This window comes from Pezoporus wallicus, unplaced genomic scaffold, assembly GCF_028554395.1.
Source record: "Pezoporus wallicus isolate ANWC-B61680 ecotype Strahan unplaced genomic scaffold, APGP_CSIRO_Pwel_v1 contig_2025, whole genome shotgun sequence".
Taxonomy (NCBI): domain Eukaryota; kingdom Metazoa; phylum Chordata; class Aves; order Psittaciformes; family Psittacidae; genus Pezoporus; species Pezoporus wallicus.
In genome coordinates, this window is record NW_026640253.1 from 3,784,208 (window position 1) to 3,807,715 (window position 23,508).

General features: G+C 43.7%; 1 protein-coding gene and 1 long non-coding RNA gene across 3 annotated transcripts in view; one reads left to right on the forward strand and one right to left on the reverse strand.

The window, feature by feature from the left end:
• Nucleotides 1-1,047, forward strand: part of SWAP70 (switching B cell complex subunit SWAP70) — a 50,811-nt gene extending 49,764 nt beyond the window's left edge. For both annotated transcript variants that reach the window (XM_057418160.1, XM_057418161.1), the window contains one exon: nt 619-1,047. In XM_057418160.1, the coding sequence (XP_057274143.1) occupies nt 619-728 (110 nt within the window). In that variant the 3' untranslated portion in view covers nt 729-1,047. The remainder of the gene's footprint in view (nt 1-618) is intronic.
• Nucleotides 1,048-3,617: 2,570 nt separating this feature from the next.
• On the reverse strand, nt 3,618-21,831 carry LOC130604032 (uncharacterized). The gene is made up of 5 exons (XR_008973354.1): nt 21,699-21,831; nt 13,675-15,268; nt 13,223-13,466; nt 9,914-10,047; nt 3,618-3,768 (listed from the first exon to the last, which is right to left on the reverse strand). It is a non-coding gene; the product is annotated as an uncharacterized LOC130604032 (long non-coding RNA).
• Between the last annotated feature and the right edge of the window lie 1,677 nt (nt 21,832-23,508).

Sequence of the window (23,508 nt, forward strand, 5' to 3'; positions counted from 1 at the left end):
AGGTTACTGGTTTCATGCCAGGCTGTAAATACCACATTTGTGAGAAGTACTGATGGTAACTTTCAAGTCTTTACCTCTACTGGCTCTACTATAACATTATTAGTAGTAGTAGTCTTAATGCTATTACTATTTATTTATTTATTTTAAATAAAGCAAGGATCAACCTTAACATTACATCCTTTGGGTATTTAATACAGTTAGCGTAAATGCTAACTGCCAAAAACATCAAGTAATATTAGCTAAAATATTTGATTCTGGGGAAAAGCTTAATTAATAGTGTGCCAGCCCAGAGGAAAGTGGCTGTGTAATACACTGCTGGAGAGATCAATTTCTTTCAAGGACATCTCTAAAGGCAAGAAGAAAAGGGGTTTACTAAGATAGAGCTATTGTTGGGGGGGAGTTGGGAGATAAGGATGCAAAAGATTGCAGCAGTTGACAGCTTCTCACACTAAGCACCTACTCAGGGAGCTCCTCCGGTCACCTTTGAGAGGGTTTCGGGTCACAGAAGGGACAGCCCTTACCAAATTATCCTGTGGTGACATGGCCTGTCCCTGGAGTGGTGGGTGAGCAATGTCCCATCAGAAACACCTGTTTCAAGTATTGCACTCTGTCTTCCAGGCTCCAAGAATCCTCACTTGATCACAAACTGGGGCCCGGCTGCCTTCACTGAAGCTGAACTTGAGCAAAGACAAAAGAGCTGGAAAGGGAAGAAAGCCACTTCTGAGTAATGACTTTAGCTGATGGATTATCCATGAATAGAAGCCCGCCTTCCTCCATTGTGCTTTGCACAGAGCAGCTTCTCGCTTACAAAGATCTTAGCTTGCTCAGCAGGTTGGGCCTTTCCACAAAGGAAATACTGTTTACCACATAGGAGTGTCTACTCAGAGCTCAGTAATTACACTGTGGTGTCTGACAGTAGTTGCTGTTTTCCCTCATGTTTCCAGAAATTCTGTTCTTTTATACAAAACTTTCCAACTGAAGATTTTTATTTAAGTAAGTGTAGCTTGTGACAGAGTTGTTTCTCTACTAGCCTGTAACCATCTGACAGTACCTAACTGCTCAAGCAGCATCACTGCATTCCAACAAGTGAGGGAAGCAATTGTTTCATTGCTTCAGTGAGTATAATTTAAACCCAGGATAAATCAGCCTGGAGGTTCTGTCCAACTTGGAGAGAGCATTACCTTTCATTACCTTTCCTTCCATTTAGTCATCTTTTGGTTTTGCCCTGTCCAGCTGTTGCTCTTCACACGGTGCTGAGTGCTCAGACACGTTCTTCCCTAGCAAGGGTAGACTGGCTTCATTGGATACCTGCTGACTGGTCAGATTCTGTGTCCAATTTTCCTTTGTTTTCAGGAATCCAAACAAAAAAACTAGAAGTAGGCAGGTACAAAATGGTGCTCTAAAACAAGATTGCTCTTGTACCGTTTCATACTTGAGAAGTGCTAAAAAACCTTTGAGAGTTCTTATGGTAGTGTAAAAGATGCATTTTAAAATCACAAATTTCTGGGGGCCATGAATGGAAGATGATAACACACACAAGCCAAATGTTATCTGCATCAAGGCAATGTTTGTGCAAGAAATTCCATCATAACACACCACTCATTCAGATGCACTGCTTTTGTCTGACTCTAAAATTGGGAGGAAAATTAAAAAAAAATCAAGAGGAAAACTTAAATTTGACATTTAAATTTTAGATAAAAATGAGAAATGTGTAGCAAAACTGCTTTAGAAAAATATTAATTCCCATTGGTAAAACAACTTTGGCATTTCCAGTGACAAGGCTTCCCAAAGAGCTGCCTGCTCTGCCTCAGAATTCTCTCCAGGGACCAAGCCAGTTATTTTTGTCTCTGTAGGGAAAAGGAACAAGTCTGTGATTTTGCTCTGTAGATCTCCCACACCAAACAAGAAGTCAGTCTATTGCTAAATAAAGTAGTATTCTTGCTAAATTGTACAGACACTTTGAGAACTAAGTCCCCCTCCTGAAGAGCAGATGTCCCTTGGTGTAGCCTGTTCATCAACTTTGGCCTTTATGCACACCGAACGTGGGCATCCATCTTTTAGCACCTGCTTTTTAGTCCAGCTAAATGTTAAATTATTTTTAGTAAATAAGAAGTGAATGTTTCATATGTATAACCAGTGCATTTGTGATACTTGAGTCTCAGAAGGGCAGAAGCTGTACAGAAGTGATCTTCAGCTTTGGAAGTCAACGCATTTTATTTGCCTGTTAACTAAGACTCACTCAAATACTGAATCTTCTCTCTCAGACATTTATTCTCTGGTTGTATTTTTATACTAATTGAAATCTTAAATATTTCCATAAGTGAAGCGCTGATTAGACTGGAAAGAAAGTTCAGGATCTTCCTATTTGTATTTACTGTACAGGAAAACAGGAGTCCTTAAAGCTTGCTAACAACGCAGTTTTTAAATTTACCATGTTTACAGAAGAAATATGAAACAAAAACCCAACCCCAGCCCAACCTATAATAGAAATACTAATGTATGTGTTGTTAAACTTTGCTAAAGGAGACAGAACAGTATTTATAACTACCAGACATCCTTTATCTGGAGAGCAGAAGGTGTGTTGGGGCTAAACTTTAATTTTTCTTACAGTCTTTACTTTGGACAGATGTTTTTTAAGAACACCAAATGATGCATGTTTTCATGGTTTTTTTACTGTTCTTTAGAACTGGCTGTTTAATAAAGTAATATAAAGTCATTTACATTTCTTAATTAATGTCTTTTTTTGCATTTGTTTCTTTTGGGTTACTGGAGTTTACTATCCAGTAACTGTGGTATGGAAAGTATCACTTTGATGGAAGAAATATACTTCTAATGGTCTGATCAGTGGGATTTGGATTAAAGCCATAATATTTATTAGGCAGCGGTAACAGATAGTACCAGTACTACTTTAGATGTTGATACTCAGTACACCTTGATACAAAACAGTGATGCTCAGCTACTGCAGGCAGCATTGCTCAATGACACTTATACTGAGGGTGCAGTTTAGCTGTCTGCTGAAACACAAAGCACACCAGATGTTGGGTCTACACTAATGGAGCGCTACACTGGGACAAGGGCAGACCTGTTGTGCCAGCAAGCTAATGGGGAAACACGTCTGCAGCATGAGAGGACCCTAGAACACACAGACATGTGCCTCTGCAGGCACAACAGCCCTTCATTAAAATGTCATCTGTGTACCTCTGGAGTTTTTCTTAGTCACTACTAGAAGATGAAATGAGAAAGTCTGGTTTTAGCTTTGTTGTCCCAGCTTAATCTGACACATTCAGAAAGCTTTGTGTGAGGTAAAAGTGGGGGAAGAGGTTGGTTAAAAACAAACTTACCGCATTTTGAGAAAAAATGCCACTTCAGAATAAGCCCTTTAAAGCCTCACTAAACACAGCATTCAAAGAGATGGGAGAGCTGTGAGTCAGCATCACCACACTTTATGAAGCAGTGCAGCATGGAAAACTGTACCCCTGGTGCCATGTGATTTCCTGTGAAGCCAAGGGTCACAGCACTCTCTTATGCCAAGAAACCAGTCAGGTTGCTAGTGGTGAGAGTGACATGCTGCTCTGGACGTCTCTGTTCCACTGGAGGAGCCGTGTAAAGTCCTAGTGCCTTACCTGTGCAGCTGCCTCAGCTATGCAGAGGCCAGTGGAGAGCTGTGTCTGCTGTTCTTGACCCCCAAGGAGATGCACTGGAGGGCTCAGCCACTGGGTTTTTCCACCAAATGAGTAAGGTTCACTTGCTGCTGGTGGTGGAACAGGCCTGTAAACCAATAGCACAGTACCATGTTTGGGTATTTTAGTCCTAAAACAGGATTTTTTTTTCCACCCTGTGACCATTTTATGAAGCTGACTTATGAGACTTGCGTACTTGTTCACACATTCCCAAACTCTAACAGGCCTGGTTCCAGCAACACATACCATGTCTGTTAACTGTCCTGCATCAACAGCCACAAAAGCAAAACCTGCATAGGAAAGCAGCAGTGTGTCAGTACAATATCTGTACCCCAGGGTGGGGGGATGGGACATTCAACCCCCCCGCAGGAAGCAGCTGTTTGATCACACAGGCCAGCAGGAACCCTGGCTGCACCATCCGCTTCAGTAAAAGTGACCTGAAAATAACTGCTCTGATTTTTATCTCCAATAGGTGAAACAATTACACAAACGATTGTTGATGAAAGTGGTGCTTGGCCAGGAAAAGGGATACCCATGCTGCTGGCTGCTTCAGGAAGAGGTAATGATTTGTCCATAAAGCAAAGGGCACTAAAAAAAGGAATTAGAAGTGAATTAGAAGAATTAGCTGTCATCTCTAACAATGAAACTCTCCCACAACACTAGCAAGATTTTAGTTGCCCCACGCATCGGTTAGGGACTTTCCAACGCTGCCTGCACGATGCTGCTTATTTGACAATGTGAATCTCCTCACGCGCACAATCTTTTTCGTCCCGGTGCCATGCCGGTGGCCGGGGGGAGGCAGTAGGCAGGAGCAAGAGCCTAGTTCTGGGGCTGCCTCATACCTGGACTCCAGCTGCCATCTGGTGGTGCCTCAGCCCCGAAGCGCCGCAGCTTCCCTCGCTAACAGGGTTTCATTACCCTGCGAACGTGTCCCGAGACTGTGAAAATCACCCGCCAGCTTCATTCCCCTCCAACAACTGCAGCACCTGTCTGCGAAACAGAGAAGTACAATGCTGTACAAGGGCTGGCAAAACGTGAAGTGAACCGGGTCTCCTGATGTGTTACAATTATCTCACTGCTGTTGTTGTAGCATGTTGTCCTGGAGTTCATGAGCCAATTTGGTTCTGTTATCCCAGAGACAGTATATCTGATCCCAGAGCTGTTCCGTGAGCCTAGGAAAAAGGATTTTACAACACAAGTGTTACCACTGGCCTGGGATAAAATTATGCACAGAGGCTTGAAGCTAAGCCAGGCATATTTTCCAATCCCCCCTCCCTGCACCACAGAAAGACATCTGGATGCATCACCCAGCAAGCTCTTAAGCTGCAGCACAAAGTCTGGGCTGTCATACAGCTTTCCTAACGGGAGTAAAGCAGGGCAAGGAAAACACGTGTAAGGAAGGTTACTTACCTGAAAATAGTGCTTTCCCAGCTGCCTTGTGCATCCTTCTCCCCAGTCCTGTTTTTCTTCATTCCTCTGAACAGTGTTCATTGACTTGCAGGATAAAAATCCCGGAGGCTGAGAGAAGGATGTGCAATGTGCCAGCTCCCACATACACCCCCTTTTGGGAGCGGGACCCAAACTCATCCCTTCAAGTCACAAAAGGGGGAGGGGAGACATAGTAGGGGTGGGAAGAGTCCAGCCTGTGGTTTGGAACACCCTGTGGCTCCCTGCCTGGCCAGGTGAGCAGCCATACAGACAGCATGGCCTGAGGATTCCTGTTCCTGCTCATGTGGCCATGAGTTCCAAAAAACCCACAAAGTTTGGGACTTTACATGAATTTAGAGACTATAGTGACTTTCATGCATTGAGCCTCACTATGAACTTCAACTACTTGGAAACCCCAGGGAAGTGAAAGTGCAGAGAAGCGCTGTTTTATGAAGTGGCTTTCTGGCTATGTCAAAAGTGCACTTCCTTCGAACGATGGAAATGCCTGTGGTTAACACTTCAGAAAGGGAAAAAAATAATATTTCAAACCCCAGAACAGTTGCACTCCACTTTTCCCCACTGGCCATCTTCATCTAGGAGCTTGATCTAGCACCAGCTTTATACACTGTTACTAATACAATTACTAATTAATACAGCTACTTGCCATGGCTACAGCATGCAAACAGCTTTTACAGAATCTGGTCTAATAATATATTTGTGCAAACGCTCAAATAACCTGCTGTTATTCCTGTTGCTGCCTGTTTCCTCAGCACACAGCAGTGATTTCCTCGGGCAATGTAGATTTCACCATGGGGAACTTACCTGTGTGTTTGTGTGGATGCTTGAGTGTGATTCGCACAGGCCTGTGTTGGCTACTCTTGCCCACAGCTGCACTCGTGTCCTTTCACCCAACATGGCCAACAAGTGTAATTTGAACACATACACTAGCATGTATACCCCTCAGACGGGATTAAAAACTCAAGCAGTGACACAAGATAGTTTCAAAAGCAGCCAGGCTTCTTCGGTGTTGGTGTGCGTTAGCTGTTTCAATGCCTACCAGAGCATAGGGGTTTCTCTTTCCACTCTAACAAAGCTTGTGCTTCTCAGCCCCAACACAGCATGTGAGTGCTGGGGAGGTCCAGGTCCTCTGGAGTGCTGGTTCCTCAGTCCTGACTAAAAAAGAAAAACCAACCAACCAACCAAAACCCGACACTTAAAAAGCTATTTAAGGTCAAAACTATTCAGGCTCTGCTTAAACACCTTTAGAAAGTCCCTCTCAAAGCACAGCCGGGAATGAGATTTTGCATTTGGAACAGCCTGAGGTTGTGTTTTCCCAGCCACTTTTTTTTTTGCCAGTGATGCACTGGGGCATTTACTCTTTCCAAGCCATGAAGAAAATTACCATGAGGGCTGCATAATGCCCAAGGAGGTCTCTGCTGGCCCATGAAACATCTTGAGGAGGTAGTTGGGCAGAAAGAACCATCACCCCAAGCCTCGTCTCACGGCACAGCTGTGCATGGCCCTGCTTGCAAAAGAAACTTGTCTGCCCATGCTTCCGCATGCTCCATTAACTGTCACCATTACAGATGGCAAGAATCAAACCCACAGCTGCTCTCAGGCCACCCCCAGCCAGCATATCCTTCCCCCCCGGCAGGAGAAAATCCAGAGTGTATATTCCTTGAAATCATATTTCCAAGGGCTGGGCAGCCAAGGGCTGGGCACAAGCATGGGGCGCGGTACTAGAACCAGCTTGGCAGAACAGCTCACCAAACGAGCAGGGAAAAGGAAAACCACGACGGGTGCCGAACGCCCTTGCCGGGCCGGGCCGGGCTGCTCCCCGGCATTGCCGTCTGTGCAGAGCAGGGTCCCGTTCTGCCCAGCTTCTTATGCAGCTCTGCCTCCCCTGCGCAATCTGTTCGGACCAGTCACTGCTACTGGTGGCCCAGCCACGCAGCCGACGGTGCGCCAGTTTGCACGCGTTTACCACCCGGCAGACTAGGCGTACTCTGCTGCTGTAGACTGGCGCAGCTATTTTAGCAGGAAGCTCCTGTGCCGAGCCCACAGCACCTCCAGCAGAGTGGTGCTGCACGACCACTCGCTGCTCTTCCAGTTTTCCGTTCTTTTCTCATGTCTATCTTGCCCCTCCTGATGAGCCCCGACTCCCAGCTTGCCGAAGCCGGGCGAGAAGACTGACACGATTTTTCCAAAGCCCCCGGCTAGTTCTGGGACCCGCAGCACAGGGCTCCGCCAGCTCCTGCCCCGGCAGGCCGGTCAGGCAGCAGCAGCTGCTCCCCCAGAGACGGGGAGAACAATAAGAAATACCAGATCTGCCGCAGGAATGCCGGAGATACCGTGGCGGGGGGGCCTGGTGAGTCTGAGCAGGATTTGCTCGCGGCTTAGACGGAGACCAGAGATTGCCACTTCAACCGCCCTGTCGTCGGGCCGGGGTGACTTGGGGGATGCTTCGTGCGTCCCTGCCGGGCCGTGGCCCCCGCCGAGAGTCGAACGGCAGATGGCAGCCGGACACCGCCGCACGGCTCTCGGGCTGCTCACCGGAGCGAAGCGCCCGGGCTGCAGGCTGTAATTAATCACTTCTGAGGATCCTGTTTTGAAAGGCGGATTCACACAGATGCGGCACTACCCGGGGCTTTTACAGCTGAGCTGGTAGCATGCTTGGAGCTGCGTCACCTGTGTACGTGCAGCAGCACACTGCTACTGCAGGAGGAAAAACCCACTCGTCCTTCGCAAGGGAGGCACACGTAACACCCAACCAAACCCTTTTTTTAGGGTTTGGGTGACTTACCTTGCCAAAGAAAAGTAAAAAACAAAACAAAACAACAGAGGACCAAGGAGATTACAAAGGATAAGACTGTCAGCATACCCAGTCATTACAGCTTGGTGGGCTTCCACGTGGCTGCAAAGGCTGAGCAGCAGCGATGCATCCCATCCCCTCCTCTGCTCTGGACATACTGGTTACCCTGAATTATTCAGGTGACTGAAACCAGGGCCCGCACCCATAGCTGCAAAGGCCTGACGCTTATCTGAGAGTCATACAGTTGCTCTGTTGGGTAACATTTTCCCTCAACAACTTATGAAATTTAATCCAATTTTGAAACGTCGGGGAGGCTAAGTGTGATTACATTAGCTCAACTGCTCACGTCATAAACTCTTGAGAAGTGGGATTGGAGGGTTTTTACTCTAGAAACCTTTTGCTGGCCCAGAAAATCCCTGTTTTTGTCTTAGCTCAGACACCAAAAGGGGGAGTTTTCAACTTCCAAAAACTAAAGACACCACGATGCCTGCAGGGTATTTGTTTCTCCATAGGAACATGAACCTGGTGGTTTAGTTCAAGAGAGACTAAGCTAACTCTCACATTTTCTACATTCCTCCTTTTCCTGATATATCAAGATCGACAGGTTTGAACTGTTGTTTTAAGGAAAACCTACTACTCCTGAGAGGGTTTCCTGTTCTACAAAGATGATATTTCGGAGCTGCAAAATTCCAAACAATTTGACTTGCTATCACCTTTGCTAGGTCCCTCAACCTCCTTATGCCTCAGCTGCTCATTGATGAAACATGAGTGATATTTACCCATTAAAAAAGCTCACAAACATTTGCAAAATACTTAGCTATTCCCTAAAAAGAGAGTTTTTTTTTAAGCAATACCATGATAAACTGCAATCTGTGTCCACAAGGTGCAAATCAGAAATCGCTACATGAGGCCTTGGAAAGGGCCATGTGTACCAGGGAAACTCCTGCATGGCCAGAGGCCTCTGGCACCACTCCCTACCAGCCCCTCACAGAATCACCTTTGGCTCCTCCACCTTCAGGCCTGATCCCTGGCAGCCAGAAAGCGCCCTGTGAGCTCTTGGGTAACAACCACAAATTGAAGCAGCCTTTAGCTCTCTAATTAACTGAAGCTAAACCACCACACAGCTACCCACAAAGTGTCAGGAAAATTAAGCCAGTAGTCATAAAGCCATACTGTGCTCCAGCCAAGCCTTCCTTCATCATCTCTAATTCAGGCTGCTGAATCAATCCCAGGTAGGTTTTTCTCTCCCTTTTGCATATGGAGACCCAGAAAGATCCTGGATTAAATCTAAACATGACTGACCTGGACATTGTGTCTCTGGACAATTTTCAGAGCTTAAAGCAACTCTGAGCAGCAAGTTTTGCAGGTAGGTGCAAATCACTTGTTGAAGACTTGACTATTTGTGTTAAACCTGCATGTACAAGAGGACGCCTTGAAAATGTTTTAGGTCTTGGAAACTGATCCTCAGATCCCAATTTTGTTAATTCTGCATTCTGCAAAATGTTTTCTTCACTGTTTTTTTTTCTTGTCTACTAATGGCAATTAGGATTTTCCAACTGTTTTAACAATTTAGAAGCTCCAACACGTAAAAACACTTTCTTATATTACAAAAATTTCTCTGAATTGTAAAATTCAGAGAATTTTACAAAGGGGAGGGAGCCAGTCCCTCACACACTGCTTGAGCTGCTATCCTGGCAGAAAATGACCACTGGCAGCTTGCAAGGCATGGAAAAAGACTTAATCGCCCAGATCCTGGAAGCACAGTCAAATCTGCCTTCGCTAGGCAGATCAGCACTGATTTCTCAGTGCTAGTCCCTGGAGGTACAGGTCTGCTGACGTCAGGGCTGTTGCTGTTATTGCAGGGCTCACAGCCCTTAAAACATTTTATCTGCAAGCCCTAGTCCAGCCCACTGCACAGAAAAGCTCTTCAGACACTTGATAGGGATGGCTGGGACATAAGAATGTCGAGTGCTCTTGACGCCTTCCCACTCACCTGCTCCAACTGCGTAGCTGAATGTTTTAGGGATCTCTTTGAGAAGCCAGTTGCTCTCCTGCTTGACTTGGAAATTCCCTTGGAACATTGCTGCTTTCCTGTCTGAGCTCCTCTTTTAAAGCCAGGTTTTCTTCCTATAAAAAAAGACAAGACAGCAAAGTTCAGGAAAGCACTTACCAGATATGCAAAAACACACAGGAATGCAAAATGCTCAGGATTATATGCCTACTAGGAAAACGGGAAAGCTACCAATGATTTTCAAAGCTAGACTCTTGCTTTTCTTCCTGGCTATTGTTTTGGGGAGGCTTTAAGATTCCTTTTATTGGGAAATGGTTCCTGATACTTTCTAACAGAAATAAAACTGCTTTTATCCCTTTGCATTTCAGGTAGGTGAAGCACTTCAGATGCTGCTGAGTCCTGCTCAAGGGCAGGAGTGATTATATTTTTGGGGGGTGAGGAGGAGCTGAGACATACCAGCTTGCTGGAAGTACTGGAGCAGAGCCAACAGCCATGATGAACCAGCCCTGCATGGTGTCTGCTGGTGGTGGGATGTCCTATCACTGCCGCAGAGAGCTGCCAATAAGCTGCTTCACCTTCTGGTGCAGCAGCACAAAGCTGCATGTGGACTCATTTTCTGTTTTCCCGTGTTCTGCAATGCAGACATCCCCCAGGGTCCCAAAGTCACAGGATGAAAAACTCATCCTTCCTTTTGGCCTGAATCCTGAATAGACATGTGCACGCGCTTAGCACTGAGCATGTGAGTCGCAACACTGATCTCTGTGGAGCAATCCACATGCTTGAGCCTCTGCACGTTTGGGAGCGGGGGAGAGAAGGACACTTGGTTCTTTGGTTGCCTGTTTTACATACCACTGGTGGAGATCCCACCCAAGAGAAAGCTGTGCAGCAGCATGGCGCTAAACTATATAGCTATTTTTACTTCTGTCACTTGTGGCCTTGCTGAGACCTGCTATGAATTATCTAGGATATTACACCCCAGACGAGTCGAAACAACAGGTCTTGCTGCAGACTGTGTTTAGTGGGATGATTTAGTTACTGCTTTCCCCCACCCCGACTTCTTCCTTATTCCCATTAGTGACATGCTGGCTGAAGAGAAAAGTTATTCATGCTCTAGAAATGTAATATTTACTCAAAACAATTTTTATTTGGCTTGGCTTTCTCCCAGTGCCATAAAGTGATAGCCAACCCCAAGTGCTTACATAGACAACATGTGCATCTGAGTCATGTTTATGATCCCAGTTATAAAAAGCACACAGTCTTGTTGTTTGGTGCAATAGGATGGGACTGGAGGCATCAGCACGTCTTGAGCATAGCCTGTCTCTGGAATTTGCAGAAATTTGCCATGTTCCAAATTTAGAACTTGTGGGTGGAAGCTCAGGCAGGAGCCAACTTTTTATACCATTACATCACAGGAATTGAGGGCTTCATGCCAAAGGATCCAAGGAAATTAATAACGAGCAGAGGCTGTCCAGCTGTTTGAATTTAAAGTCATGGCAGAGAGGTAATTATTAATAAAAGTGGATTTATTCAGAACATAGTAATCTCATTGCTTAAATTGAACATATCCCCTCTCTTTACTGCAGCTTACTATGCTGTTGGAACTTGTAAAGATAATAGCAGGGAATTAACATCTGTAAGAGATAGGCCCAGTGAAGCTGAGATTGTTCTCGATAGAGGACATGCTTCAGTGATAACTTTCCAGCTAAGTAACTCTCAGCAAGCGCACGCATTTGCCAGTGGCATCACCGCTCCCCTGGCTGGAGGAGGTGGCTGGAACGTGGCGTGCATTTTTCCAGCTAAAACACACAAGATCTCAAATGGACAGCGATCAAAGCTGCATCCAGCTAATTTGAAGAGCAATTCAATTTGTTTGACCTCCCTGCACTGGGGCAGCCAGTGTAAGCTCAAATGTCACAGCCTCCTGGGAGCTGATGGCAAAGCACTGGAGCCTGTTACCAAGAGGCATGGGGTGACCCAGCCAACCTTCCAGCCTGTTTGGGAGGCCTTGTGCATGCCCACAGCCCTGGCAGTGAAGGGCCTTGTGTGCAGAGTGTGGCTGTGGCATGGGTGAGGGCAGTGCTGGGGGTGGGGCTGTTACCTGTACCTGTTATGGTTATGCCCTGATAGTTTATGGAGTCTAGATATGCTAGATGCTGCTTTCTGCACCTCAAAGACACAGCAGATGAGAGGCACCTTCCTAGCTCTGAGTCTGCAGCCCCCAGCAGAGCAGATTCTACAAAATAAAAACATGGGTCTGCACACAGGAAGGGGTCATGAGGTCTAGGTGCTGAGACTGTACGCCTGGGGACTGAAGGGCTGAACACAGACTTGCCACAAAACATACAGCAGTGTCTTTGGAAAAGGGGGTTCCCTAATGCTTAAACCACAGAAATGTTGGTGTGCATCTTCACAGATTTGCAGCTTATGCTCCAGCCAAGGGTATGCAAAAAGCTATGAATAATTCAAAATTTAGACCTGGTTTTGCTAGGAAGTGCCCAATTTCCATTGCACAGATAAACCATCTGAGGTGGGAAGCAACAAAAAGCTATTCACTGGAGCAATATTGCCAGCAAACCAAACACTGGAATTCCCAAAGAGATACTCCTGCACCCACAGATATCATGTCATGCTTGCAGATGTATTTCTTGCAGGGGCACATACTAAATAGACTTACGCATCCACGCGTCACCAGGACTGGCACAGCAAAGACTGGGACCTCCAGTTCCCAACATCCCCGGTTTTGGTCTAGGCAGCCACACATATACAGCATCCCTTTCTCCAGGGAGAGCAGATAAAACAACAACCCCCAACAAACTAAGCCCAAACCCCCAAACCACTTCAACCACATGTCCACAGGGTGACAATTTCCACAATAAGAAGATGACAGTTACTGGCAGGGAAAAGTAAGGGATAAATAGCAGAAATTAAGCCTTCATTTCTTAAGCGTGATGTTTTCACCTGCAACACAACCCTGTGTATGCAGGGGGTATTACAAGACTTCAGACTGCTCTGCCTTCAAAAGGCTCTATTACTAGATAAACTTCTTGTATTTTACTGAGAAAAATATGATGCCAACTGTTCATTTCTGCCAGAGAACCCACTGAGACCTCCTGACCCTGCTCAAGCACAGTGTTTCAAAGCTATGTATTTTTTTCCCAGCATGTAGCTGATCATGCTGGACTGTGTATTTTTTTTTTGTGAATAGCTATGGGCACCTAAAGATTAAAAAACTCAGGTTTATTAAATATCCCATTTATAGTTACGAGATTTCCTATAGAGTGAATGACTCACAGAGGTAACTTGAGGTGCTGCAGTGGGTGAGGAGAGCCTTCTACTGCTGATACACTGTGAGAGGTGTGAGACATCTTTCTGGGAACCTGGAACTGGACTGGCTCCTGGGGCCAGCTCATCCACATGGCTGCATGCTGAAGGCATCTGACATGGCTCTGAAGCATTTCTCCACTTCAGTGAACAATGGCTTGAAGAGATCTTGAGGAAGGACAATACAGACTTATTCCCTGACTGCTAAAAACACCTGCAATAAGAGACTTTAATGGAGGAATGGACTTTAATAATTGGATACCTTGAAGATAAATGTATTTAAAAAAATTATTATCAGAGACAGAAAGAAGCTCTAAAACTATCACCAGATATTTGCCATGGTAAAAAGACAAAAGACTCTGTATTTTCTACTTGAGTGTCTCAACGTAAGTTTGGTCTGGGGAGTGAAGCAGCTATTTTACCTGTAGTCTCATGCTGTTACTCCACAGGTTTTCAATGCATGCTCCATCCTGTGCTAGAGTGTGTCTGCAACTGCATGCCACTGCTCTGGTGAAATGTGGATAGAAGGTGGAAGAAAAAGGTCAGCAAGATGAGCAGTCTTAAGGGTACCATCATGCACTCCAGAAGCTGGAATTCCAGAGCCTAACAGTGGATACTCATTGTCCTCAGCCCTTCCTTTCAGGTGTTGCAAGATAGTAACCTCACTTCCTGGAGCACTGTGCTGGGCAAATAATTGTGATAAGCAAGTGATTCTATGGAAATAGATGAAACACTTCAAGCTATAACCTGAAAAGTTCCTAACCCATGGCAAATCTCCAAGTCTCTTCCCACTGAAGTCAGCAGCAATGCCTCCCACCCCATCAACAGTCATTAGAAATGCAGCAAGCATTTAAAAATTTGGAAACTTTGCCCATTCTTACAACCAGGCAAGAGTCAGATTTCGAAAATGCTATTTATGCTGCATAGAAACTTCCCAGAAGTCCCTTTGTCTCCAGCAGACAACCCCTTATTTTGCTACTAGTTTTAGATGAAGCCAATCATCATCCTATTTAAAAGTTGTTCCCTTGGCCATCATCCTCCATCAATGGTAGCAATAAATACACTTGATCAATTAACTTACCTTCCACAGTCACAAAGCTAGACTAATGAGCTCTTTTATCTTCTGGCATGCAGGTTGTAAAACAACTCAAACTAGTAGCACAGAAATTAATACTAATATATAAAATATGGAGAAGGGTTTTATGAGAAGGTGGGTTTGTGGCTTCTTGTTCTGACTATTTTCCATGAGGTTCTTAAAAGTTTCAAACCCTGAAATTAAGGAACCTTAGTGGTGCCTTATTTCCCAGCAGTTTCTTTAAAAGGTGAGTCATTCAGAAAGCATGGAAAGTATTCGAGTCATTGCTTTGATGTCCTTAATAGAAATTTTTGATGGACTTGAAATAAACGAGGAAAGTGCTGTTATTTCCTTTTGGAACGGCAGTCTGACATGACTGGTGCTGTTATACAACAGAGCGACCAAACGGCAATACACATGCTAACCCAGCGGCAGGCTGAGGAACTTGTCCTCCTAATCAAGTTTATAGCTGGATGCTAATGGACTTAGCAAACAAACACTCATGTTTGTTATAAAAGAATGAACAGAATGTACCACAGAGATTATGACTCACTTTTCCATAGGATGCCTGTCTATTCTCCCAGTTTGAATAATGAAATATTGCACCTCTCACAGTTTGTTTTACAAAGTTTTAACGAGTTCATCCCAACGAGCTGTAGCCCTGCCACATAAAAACTGATTCATTTGCCCTGTGAAAATAAGCGTGCCTTTTGACAGGACACTCTGCTCTAGGTCCTACTAAATCAGCTGGAGAGGCTAGAGTCACTCACAGGTGGTTTTAGTCTTGAGTGCTTTTTGAAAATGAAAATATGCAGTCAGCTTCAGCAGCGTGTCGACCGTTTTCTCTTGGGTGACAGGCTGTCCTGCTGCATTCAAAGTATTCCTTCTCTTTCTCGGTACAGAGTTTGTCTTTTAAACTGAGTCTTTAAAACCGTTACTTTCTGTAAGAAAAGTGTTTGGTTTAAAGCGGAGTTTTGGAAAGCAGCATTTAAGAAATTATTGTATTTTTATTTCAAAACATTCAAAACCAAACCAAACCAAGCCAAAAAAGCTGCCTATTAACTCACAGGAAATTCTGATTAAAGTAGGTGTCCTTATAGGACCCTCCTGCAAGAAATTCAAATGAAGAGAAGGGGAGGGAAAGAGATTTTTAAGTAAACAAGTGAAAAGAGCCAGGGAAAACAAGAGCAATGAGCAGAGTCTCAGGTGGCCAACTTGGCGGAGTGGGGTGTGAAGGAAGGAAGAGGCTGTGGGACAACGAACTGTTGGCGTTTTACAGTAGTCAGGGAGTCTCCAGAGTTTTTGACTTTAACCACAAGTTGCTTAACAATACTGTATGATCCTTTTCTTTCACATCCAGCCCCAGTCATGTGGGTAGATTGCCCTTTGAGTCAAGAGGTGGACGCAGGTGCATGAGTGGTGTTGCGGATGGTGCTTTTTGAGAGAAGGAGGAGGTCCAGCAGAGGGGATGTTTCACTACCCCTAGAAATCACAGGAGTCATGATGAGAAAAAGACAGCTCCTGACTCAGGTCTTGGTCCCCGGACAGAGAGGGCTGGTGAGTAAATAACAAGTGTGTAACTGTCCTGTAGACAAGAGCGAGTTGCAGCTAGAAAAAAATTGTTGTTTTTGTTTGTTTCTTTTTTTTTTTTCCTGGAGCCAGTGGAGGTCGTCACGTGCAAGAAGAGAATGATGACATGGGAGAAATGGCATGTTTGTAACTTCCCAGCAATGGATGCAGGAGAGCAGAGGATTCACTAGCAAAGAGGGAGATGTAAGCTGGCACTTCAGACATCAACTCATTGCTGTGGCTATCTACCAAGCATTGACAGTTACTGCGAAAGACATACTTGATTCATGACTGTAGTGGAGATTAACCTTGGCTAAGACTCTGCAAGTTATAAAACCATTTCAAGTTAAGAAATGAAATACTCGCCAGGTTAAAGATTGCTCAGGTTATATCTCATCCTCACGAGAATTTCTAGCATGGACCTGCAAATCTGAAAGTTATTTAAGTACCCTTTTGCAACCTGAAATGCTAGCTGCAATAATGGAGAAACTAACTGAATGACAGAAAAGCAAACCCTGAAATAGTTACCATTAACACCAGAAGGTTGGGGGTGTGTTATCCTGGGTTTTCTGTGCTCAGTAGTGATGTGTCATCATAAAGAGCTTATATTTAATGGCTGAACAATGCCGTGCATGGTGTCACCTTCCCAAGGGCCAACTGTGCAACAGCTTCTCCAAACTGCTGAATTTCCACTGCTGAAGCAGTTCATTAAAAAATAATCTTTATACAGCTGGGAATTATAAAACTGTGCAAGAGCCTGTGATGCCAAGGACCGTCATTTAGAGGCACACCTATGTTTCTAGTGTTTTGGAAACTGGTCCTTTCCAAAAAATCTTTCTATAGATGCTAAAGCAAGAATGAATCTGGCCACAGTCCATTCACCATGAGTGATTGCATCTTAAAGGGACATTCCCTCTCATTAAAATTTCTAATTCTTCACATGTTTCTAGTTAAAAAACAAAACACAAAAGAACCAAACCTTGTGCCTATGTCAGTGTCTTAGCTGTATAAATTTAAACATTCCATTGTGAGCTAAGATTATCTTGCCTCTTGCCCACTGAGACATGTGGGTTTGGCTTTATGAGACTCCATAACTGGCCTGCTTGAATTCTGTCCAGCAAGTTTTCATCTAAATTGATTAGGACTTGGAACGTTATTTTCTTGGACAAATTGTGTTCTAATGAAGAGAACACTCCCTCACAGCTGTCCTGCCAGAAAGCCAAGATTTTTTCTGTCTAGAAATCATCCCAAAGTGACCCTTAGATAAAGTTCAGAATCCATTTTCATTTTTTAATTAAGAAAAGGTTTGCTTAATTCCATTCCATACATTTCAGTGCTAAGCAGCTGACATACGATTGCCCCTAAAAATTTATTTTAAAGAATTTGGTTGTGATGTCAGATCTGCCACAGACAATACATTTCTAAACGCACTGTTTACATTAATGCAAAGCATAAAGACTGCTTCAGCAGGAGAATCTTCTCATCCAGATACCTGTAGATTGCATATAAACTCAAGGCTCTGTTCTCCACACAATTAATTTAAACATTGATGAAGACAAACAGGAGACAACGCTCTAAATCCTTACCCAGGCACCAAGAATTTCTATGATGCCTTTCCCTAGGAACAAATCCGGCCACCCAGCAGGTTGCTTCATCAGCTCACCTTCAAGCCCAAGAGTGGACTGGCTGGGAAATCATGTCCTTAATTAATGCTGGCCAAATGAAAGAAGGCATTTCTCCTCAAAAAAGGGTGCTGGCCACTCTAATGTAAGAGCCTTCCACGGTCAGGATGGACACACCTTTTCTTTTTAGCATTGTGCTCCATAGTTTTCCCAGATGTCCTAGCTGGAAACTTTGATAAATGTTTATGTTATGATTAGCCTATCTTGAATTTTTATTCTATGACTATTCCCATGGTACACAAGGACAATTTCATTCAATCCAGAATACCCAGTGGACATCACATGATTACATAATTTTGCTTATCTTGTAGCAAGAGTATTTCTAGGAACCAGTAGTACAATTTGAGGCAAGATTAGATACTTTCTAGTCATGCAAAAGATGGTTCTGACCCATGCATCTATGTGGCAATAACATGCCTTCAGCATGGTTTCAGGATTTTGCTGGCACATGGCACTCAGAAATCAAAGATGTTTGTTCACAGAAATTCAAAGGAAAGGTCTTTCAAGGAACATGACTTCCCAACTCTTTAAATATCAGCTATATCTTCAACAAAACAGGAAACTGAGGCAAAGTCACTTATGCTCAATGTTGAATGGAATTTGACTCTTTCAACTACTAACAATGCTTATAGAAGAAAAGTAAATCACGAAAAATTGCTCTGCTACAGAAGTAATTAGCATTGTAGTATTGCTTGTGGAAAACAGGTCTGACAGTCTGACAGCAAGAATGAGAAACTTCCTTCGCTCTCAAAAGACTCTGCTTGCTCATACTTGCAAGGCACATTGAGCTGCAGAAATTTACCTGAAATCCCACACAGAAAGATGATAGCTGCTGCACTTATTCTCCTTCACTGGAAGCTGGTCCAGTCAAATCAACATGGTTAGTCAACTGCATGATTAGGTAAGCTTATGCTGCTTTGGCAGACAGATTCAGATGGGAAAATATCACAGAACTCAGCTAGAGGCCATGTCATCTTTGCTTATGGACTAAGAAAACTGCTTACATTTGCAGCCATTGCTTTGAGCCCATTGTGTTTTTTTTTTTTTTCTCCTATGTGCTCTTAAACCAACTCATTGGAACCTAAATATAATGACAGGGAATGAACAGGAACAAGATTTGCTACTGCTTTATTGCACTGTATTCTGCAGCCAGCTATTGTCTGGAAATATGGTTATAATGGACAATATATACAGCATTAAACCCTCCTGAAAGCACACACAGAAACTGTGATATAATCATGCTTGGAGCTGTTATCCTTAAACACAAGCATGGGTTCAGTACTGAGAGAGGCAAGCGAAGCTATGGGCCCAAGGCAAAACAATGACCAGATGCCAAGAAACATCCTCCTTAGCCTTTGCCAGAGTTTGTATTTTTAGAGTCATTGTGCAGTTTAATTAAGTTGGTAACATCCAGATGAGAAAGTGGAAAAAAATGTGAAGGCATAGGGAGATGAAATGCTAAAGCACTGAAAGATGTCACCTCCTCTGTGAAATGCTTACATTGTGAAATAGAAAGAGAAGACAGAACAAGTCATTTGAGGATATGTCTGGAATGAGAGATAAGACCAGAAGATTACAATCTTCTAGTAGTCTTCCACAAAACCTATTTATTTGCATTCTATATCATGAGGGCTGATTCTGAACACAAACCAACATGGCACTAAATGGAGAACAGACAAGATGATGATCTGAAGTCTAAGAAATAAGATTTTATTACATTGTGGCACTTTCAAGACCCTGAGAACTTGATCCACATGTTTCCTGAAGATACTAACAACACTCACAAGAGCTGAAGGTTTGATCAAGCCATCAAGGATGTAAATAGGATTAAGAAGGCAGTAGAGAAAGCCAGCACAGAATTCAAGTCAACCTTTGTGACCACCTTTGGTGATCCCTGTGTGCTACCAAGTTGATCACAGGTTTTAAGTCTTTTTCAGTTGTGTTCCAGCTTGTTATATGCACTAAACTCCTCTCCCTGCTTGTCTGTTCCGCAGTGCTGGAGATGTGAGTAGTTTTGTGAAATTTAATGAAGCATTTAAGCATAAAGCCAAAGCTGTTTAGATAGAGACAGGCAAACTGCATTGTCCCCTGGGGAGAAGTTCAAGAGGCTGAAGTTGCAAAAATCGCACGAGTATTTCCTGCCTTCACCTCAGGTAACAACTCCTTTGGTGGGTCTTGAATTGCAGGTATTGAAACAAGAGAAAGAAGAGATCTACTACCAGTATTTTTGCCCCTCATTCGTGCAGAAAGCAGACTTTGCCCTAGCTTGTGCTCCTTCGCATGTGTGGCTGCCCTTGTCTTGCTGCATGACTCAAAGGCTGGCATGCAAGCAGTCCCCTCTGTGCATGGGCAGACAGGTAGCAGATGGGTAGACTGACAGCAAGACCAGACATTACATTACCTTTAACTCTTACGTACCCAGTAATTAATCAGCACCCATTTCAGAGAAGTCATGTGGACTGCCAGCATGTTGGAGCAGCCCTGGCTTAGCAGTGTACTTGAATGTTGAATTTCTACTGTGCTTAAATGACAGATTTGCCCAGGGATTTGGTCTCCAAATGAAAAAAAAAAGTGCTGAATACCAAATACAAGCTCTTGGTAGTCAGTGTTTTGCAAAATCCACCCTTGTTGAAGGACTGCAGCAGTGTACCCTCTGCCACTAAATGGAGGGACAGAAGGGTTACAGGAAAGGCACACTTGAACTCCCTGTAGCCAATACACAGTATTGTAGGGAATGAGCCAAAATGTCAACGCTAAGGAAGAAAAACAAGGAACCGAAGGGAAATGGGAGTGGAGTAGAAAGATCAGACTTATGGACAAATTAATGAACCAGCAGTACTGGGAAATGGGAACAAGCTGTCAGAACTTCATCTCTTACAAGGGACAAAGAAAAAAAAATCATCATTTCTGCTGCTTTTGATGGAAACAGAGTTATGCAAGCCTGATATTGTTCACGCTGATTTAATTAAGACTCTGTCAGCACTTTCAAGCTTAACTGGCCTGGTATTTTACATTTATAGAAATCAGTTATAAAACCGTTCTCTACACTAAAAATCAGTATTCTATAAATGGTCCCAGTCCTAGAAGGATCACCTTTCTGGCACAGCAAGCTCTTGAGAGCATCCCACTTATGTATTAAGATATCTGTAGCTGAAAAGTTTACAAGCTCATGCCGCACTCCTTGCCCACAGAGTCCTCTCCTTGCAGTTTGTGGGAATCTGGGGTGTCAAAGGAATGCAGAGTCAAGCTTCCTGGCAGCATCCCATCATGGAAATTATTTCACAGAGAATTAATCCCCAATTCTGACACTTCTCGTCATGTTAGATTCAAATCTCTGCATTTGCTGAGCTGTAATGAGCGTAGAAAGGCATGGACTAGACGGTGAACTAGCACCACTTGTGAACATTATGGTTTCTGGGCTGGTTAGTAACAGAAGCAGTTCTCTATGTAGAAGAAGCAGCTGCTCTGGATGTCAGCAACAGCCCATGGATACAGTATACCCCAAACCTCAGCTACCATCATGCACAGCCCTATTCATCAGGTCTATTGCAGCTCTAGCACTAACTTCTGAAGCTATGGGACATGCCTTTCTTCTTGTCTTAGTGGCCAGCCTGGAGTCCCCAGGGAAATCAGTCTCTAGTGGCCTGCCTCAGGGAGTACTATAGATAAGATTCAAATAGAGGCAGCAAAATTCATATGAATGAGAACAAGCAACTAACTCCCAGAAAATCCCATGTTCTGTAATCGTTATTGCTTCATCAGTGACAGGAAAGAGCAGTGTTTTAAAATAAAAGGTCACTTAATTCAATTTCCCTTAAGGCGCAGAAAATAAGCTTCCACGAAGTGGTAGCAATTGTTTAACAATAACATACTCTCCTGACTGAAAACTGGGTTAGGAATTTGTATTGTATTTTAACAAAGCATAATTCCTAGCCCAGTTTCCTCCTCCTTGAGATAACCAGGAAGATTCTACCTCAGTGATTACTGAGTTAGACTATGGGGGTCAGTTGATATGTAACCGATGTCCAGCTTCTCCACATACCTACTTACTAGAGGCTGGTGGATCCACTCCATGGCTTTAGACACACAAAGGCATTAAAGGAGTTGGCTGCTTAAATACCTTTGTAGATGTGCATCCTTATCCTCTGTGCTGAGACTCAAGGTTCAAAACTGCATCAGCTCAGGCGAAGTCAGCTGTGCATAGGACTCACAACCTTGTCTTTCCTGGGTTACAGGGCACACAGAAATATAAATCTCAGGGTACTAAAAAAAGGGACAGAAAGGATCACTCAAAAACCACATTTCAATTAGGTTTTTTTACAAATTTTACAATGAGTGTTTTTTTACACATTTTACCTCTTTCTGATATGGAAAGTGTTAAAAACCAAGAGTCATGTATTTACGTGTGAAATATCTTTCTGAAAGTTTGTCATAAATGTGGCTAACACCAGAGGGATGGCCACATTTTCCAAGTTTGTGCAGCAGGAAGAATATTTCCTAGGGAATATGGTCAAAATATTAGCATTCAACTGAATCAGTATGGGCCAAATTAATGAAGCTATTCTTCCATCATAGACTTCCACACGTGAAACCTGAGAAAGTGTTTGCATCAACAGCACATCAATCCATGGTGCTGGTCAAAGAAACAAAAAAAATAACCTTCAGTTTCAAAGCTTCATTTAACTTTGGCACAGAAAGGTTAACTTTTGTTTAAGCAATGCTTCTGAACAGTTAATGTTAATTAAATGTTTGCATTCAAATCTTATTACACAGTGAAATAAATTTGCTTTCCATACAAACACTGCACATCCAGTATGGAACAGAAAGTTGCAGGGGGGCCAGACACTAATAAGTAATAGTTCAATCCCATGGACCTTTTCAAAGATAAAAGCAAGGAGAGGGGAAATGTTTGCCTTCTCCCAACTCTGTGTACATCTGTCTCTAAGTTTCTTTTCATTCTCCAGGGATTTGCAAAATTATATTTTTTAATATTCATTTTTCTTCTACTCCAATGCTGCTTAAAACTCCTTCTCCAAGCCTAAGAATGACGTAGCCACTGAACACATTATAATCAGTAAAACAGCATCTTGTAGCAGAACTTGGTAAGTCAAATGCCAAGTTAGCCCTGATATGAAGCAAAGCAGCTAAATCATCCATCCAGATGGGAAATGTTGACAGTCCCTTAACTGTAGTGGTTTTAGTTGCAATACAGAGAGGTGCACAATTTGGCTTTGTTAAGCAGACATCTTGGAACTATTTATTCTGTCCACAAGTTGAACAGGAAGTTTATTAAACTTGCATATTGGTGAACATATCACCTGCTGCTGTGTCTCATATTGGAATGCAAAATTGGATGGTCCCTTTCTGTACTGACGTAATGTACTGCCATGCAGAGGATTTCTCTTCCAGCCTAAGACCTATTTCTTTGACCCCAGGAGCACATTGGATGTTGTGCCTCCAATTCCTGACAGGAATACTTCATTTTGCTCTTGAGCAACCACTTCTGAGCAAGCCAGGAGCAGAATCCAGCTTTTCTTGGCTGGGAGAACTGGGATGTCCCCAAATGGGGCTTTTTAACAGATGAGTGCAAAAGCAGAGAGCCCAGAGGACCATCCATCTCCAAAGAAAATCGTACAAATCAACAAGGAAAAATTCCTCTTTTTAAGCTGGATTTTCTACGATGGTAAAACAGCTGTGTGCTGTTGGGCTTAGCTCTGCTCCAGCATACCCCTGATATCCATTTGACTCTCTCAACAAAGGCCCCAGGGACAGAGCAGGGCTCCTGAGTCTACCTCTGACAGATGCAAAACGAAATCAACTTTAAACATGCCCTAGATTTCTTGCGGGAGACTGTCACAGCTGGACAACTGCTCTTTGCAGCAGACCTTCCTGCCACCGCAGCATACCATTGCTCTCCCTCCTGTGAGCTG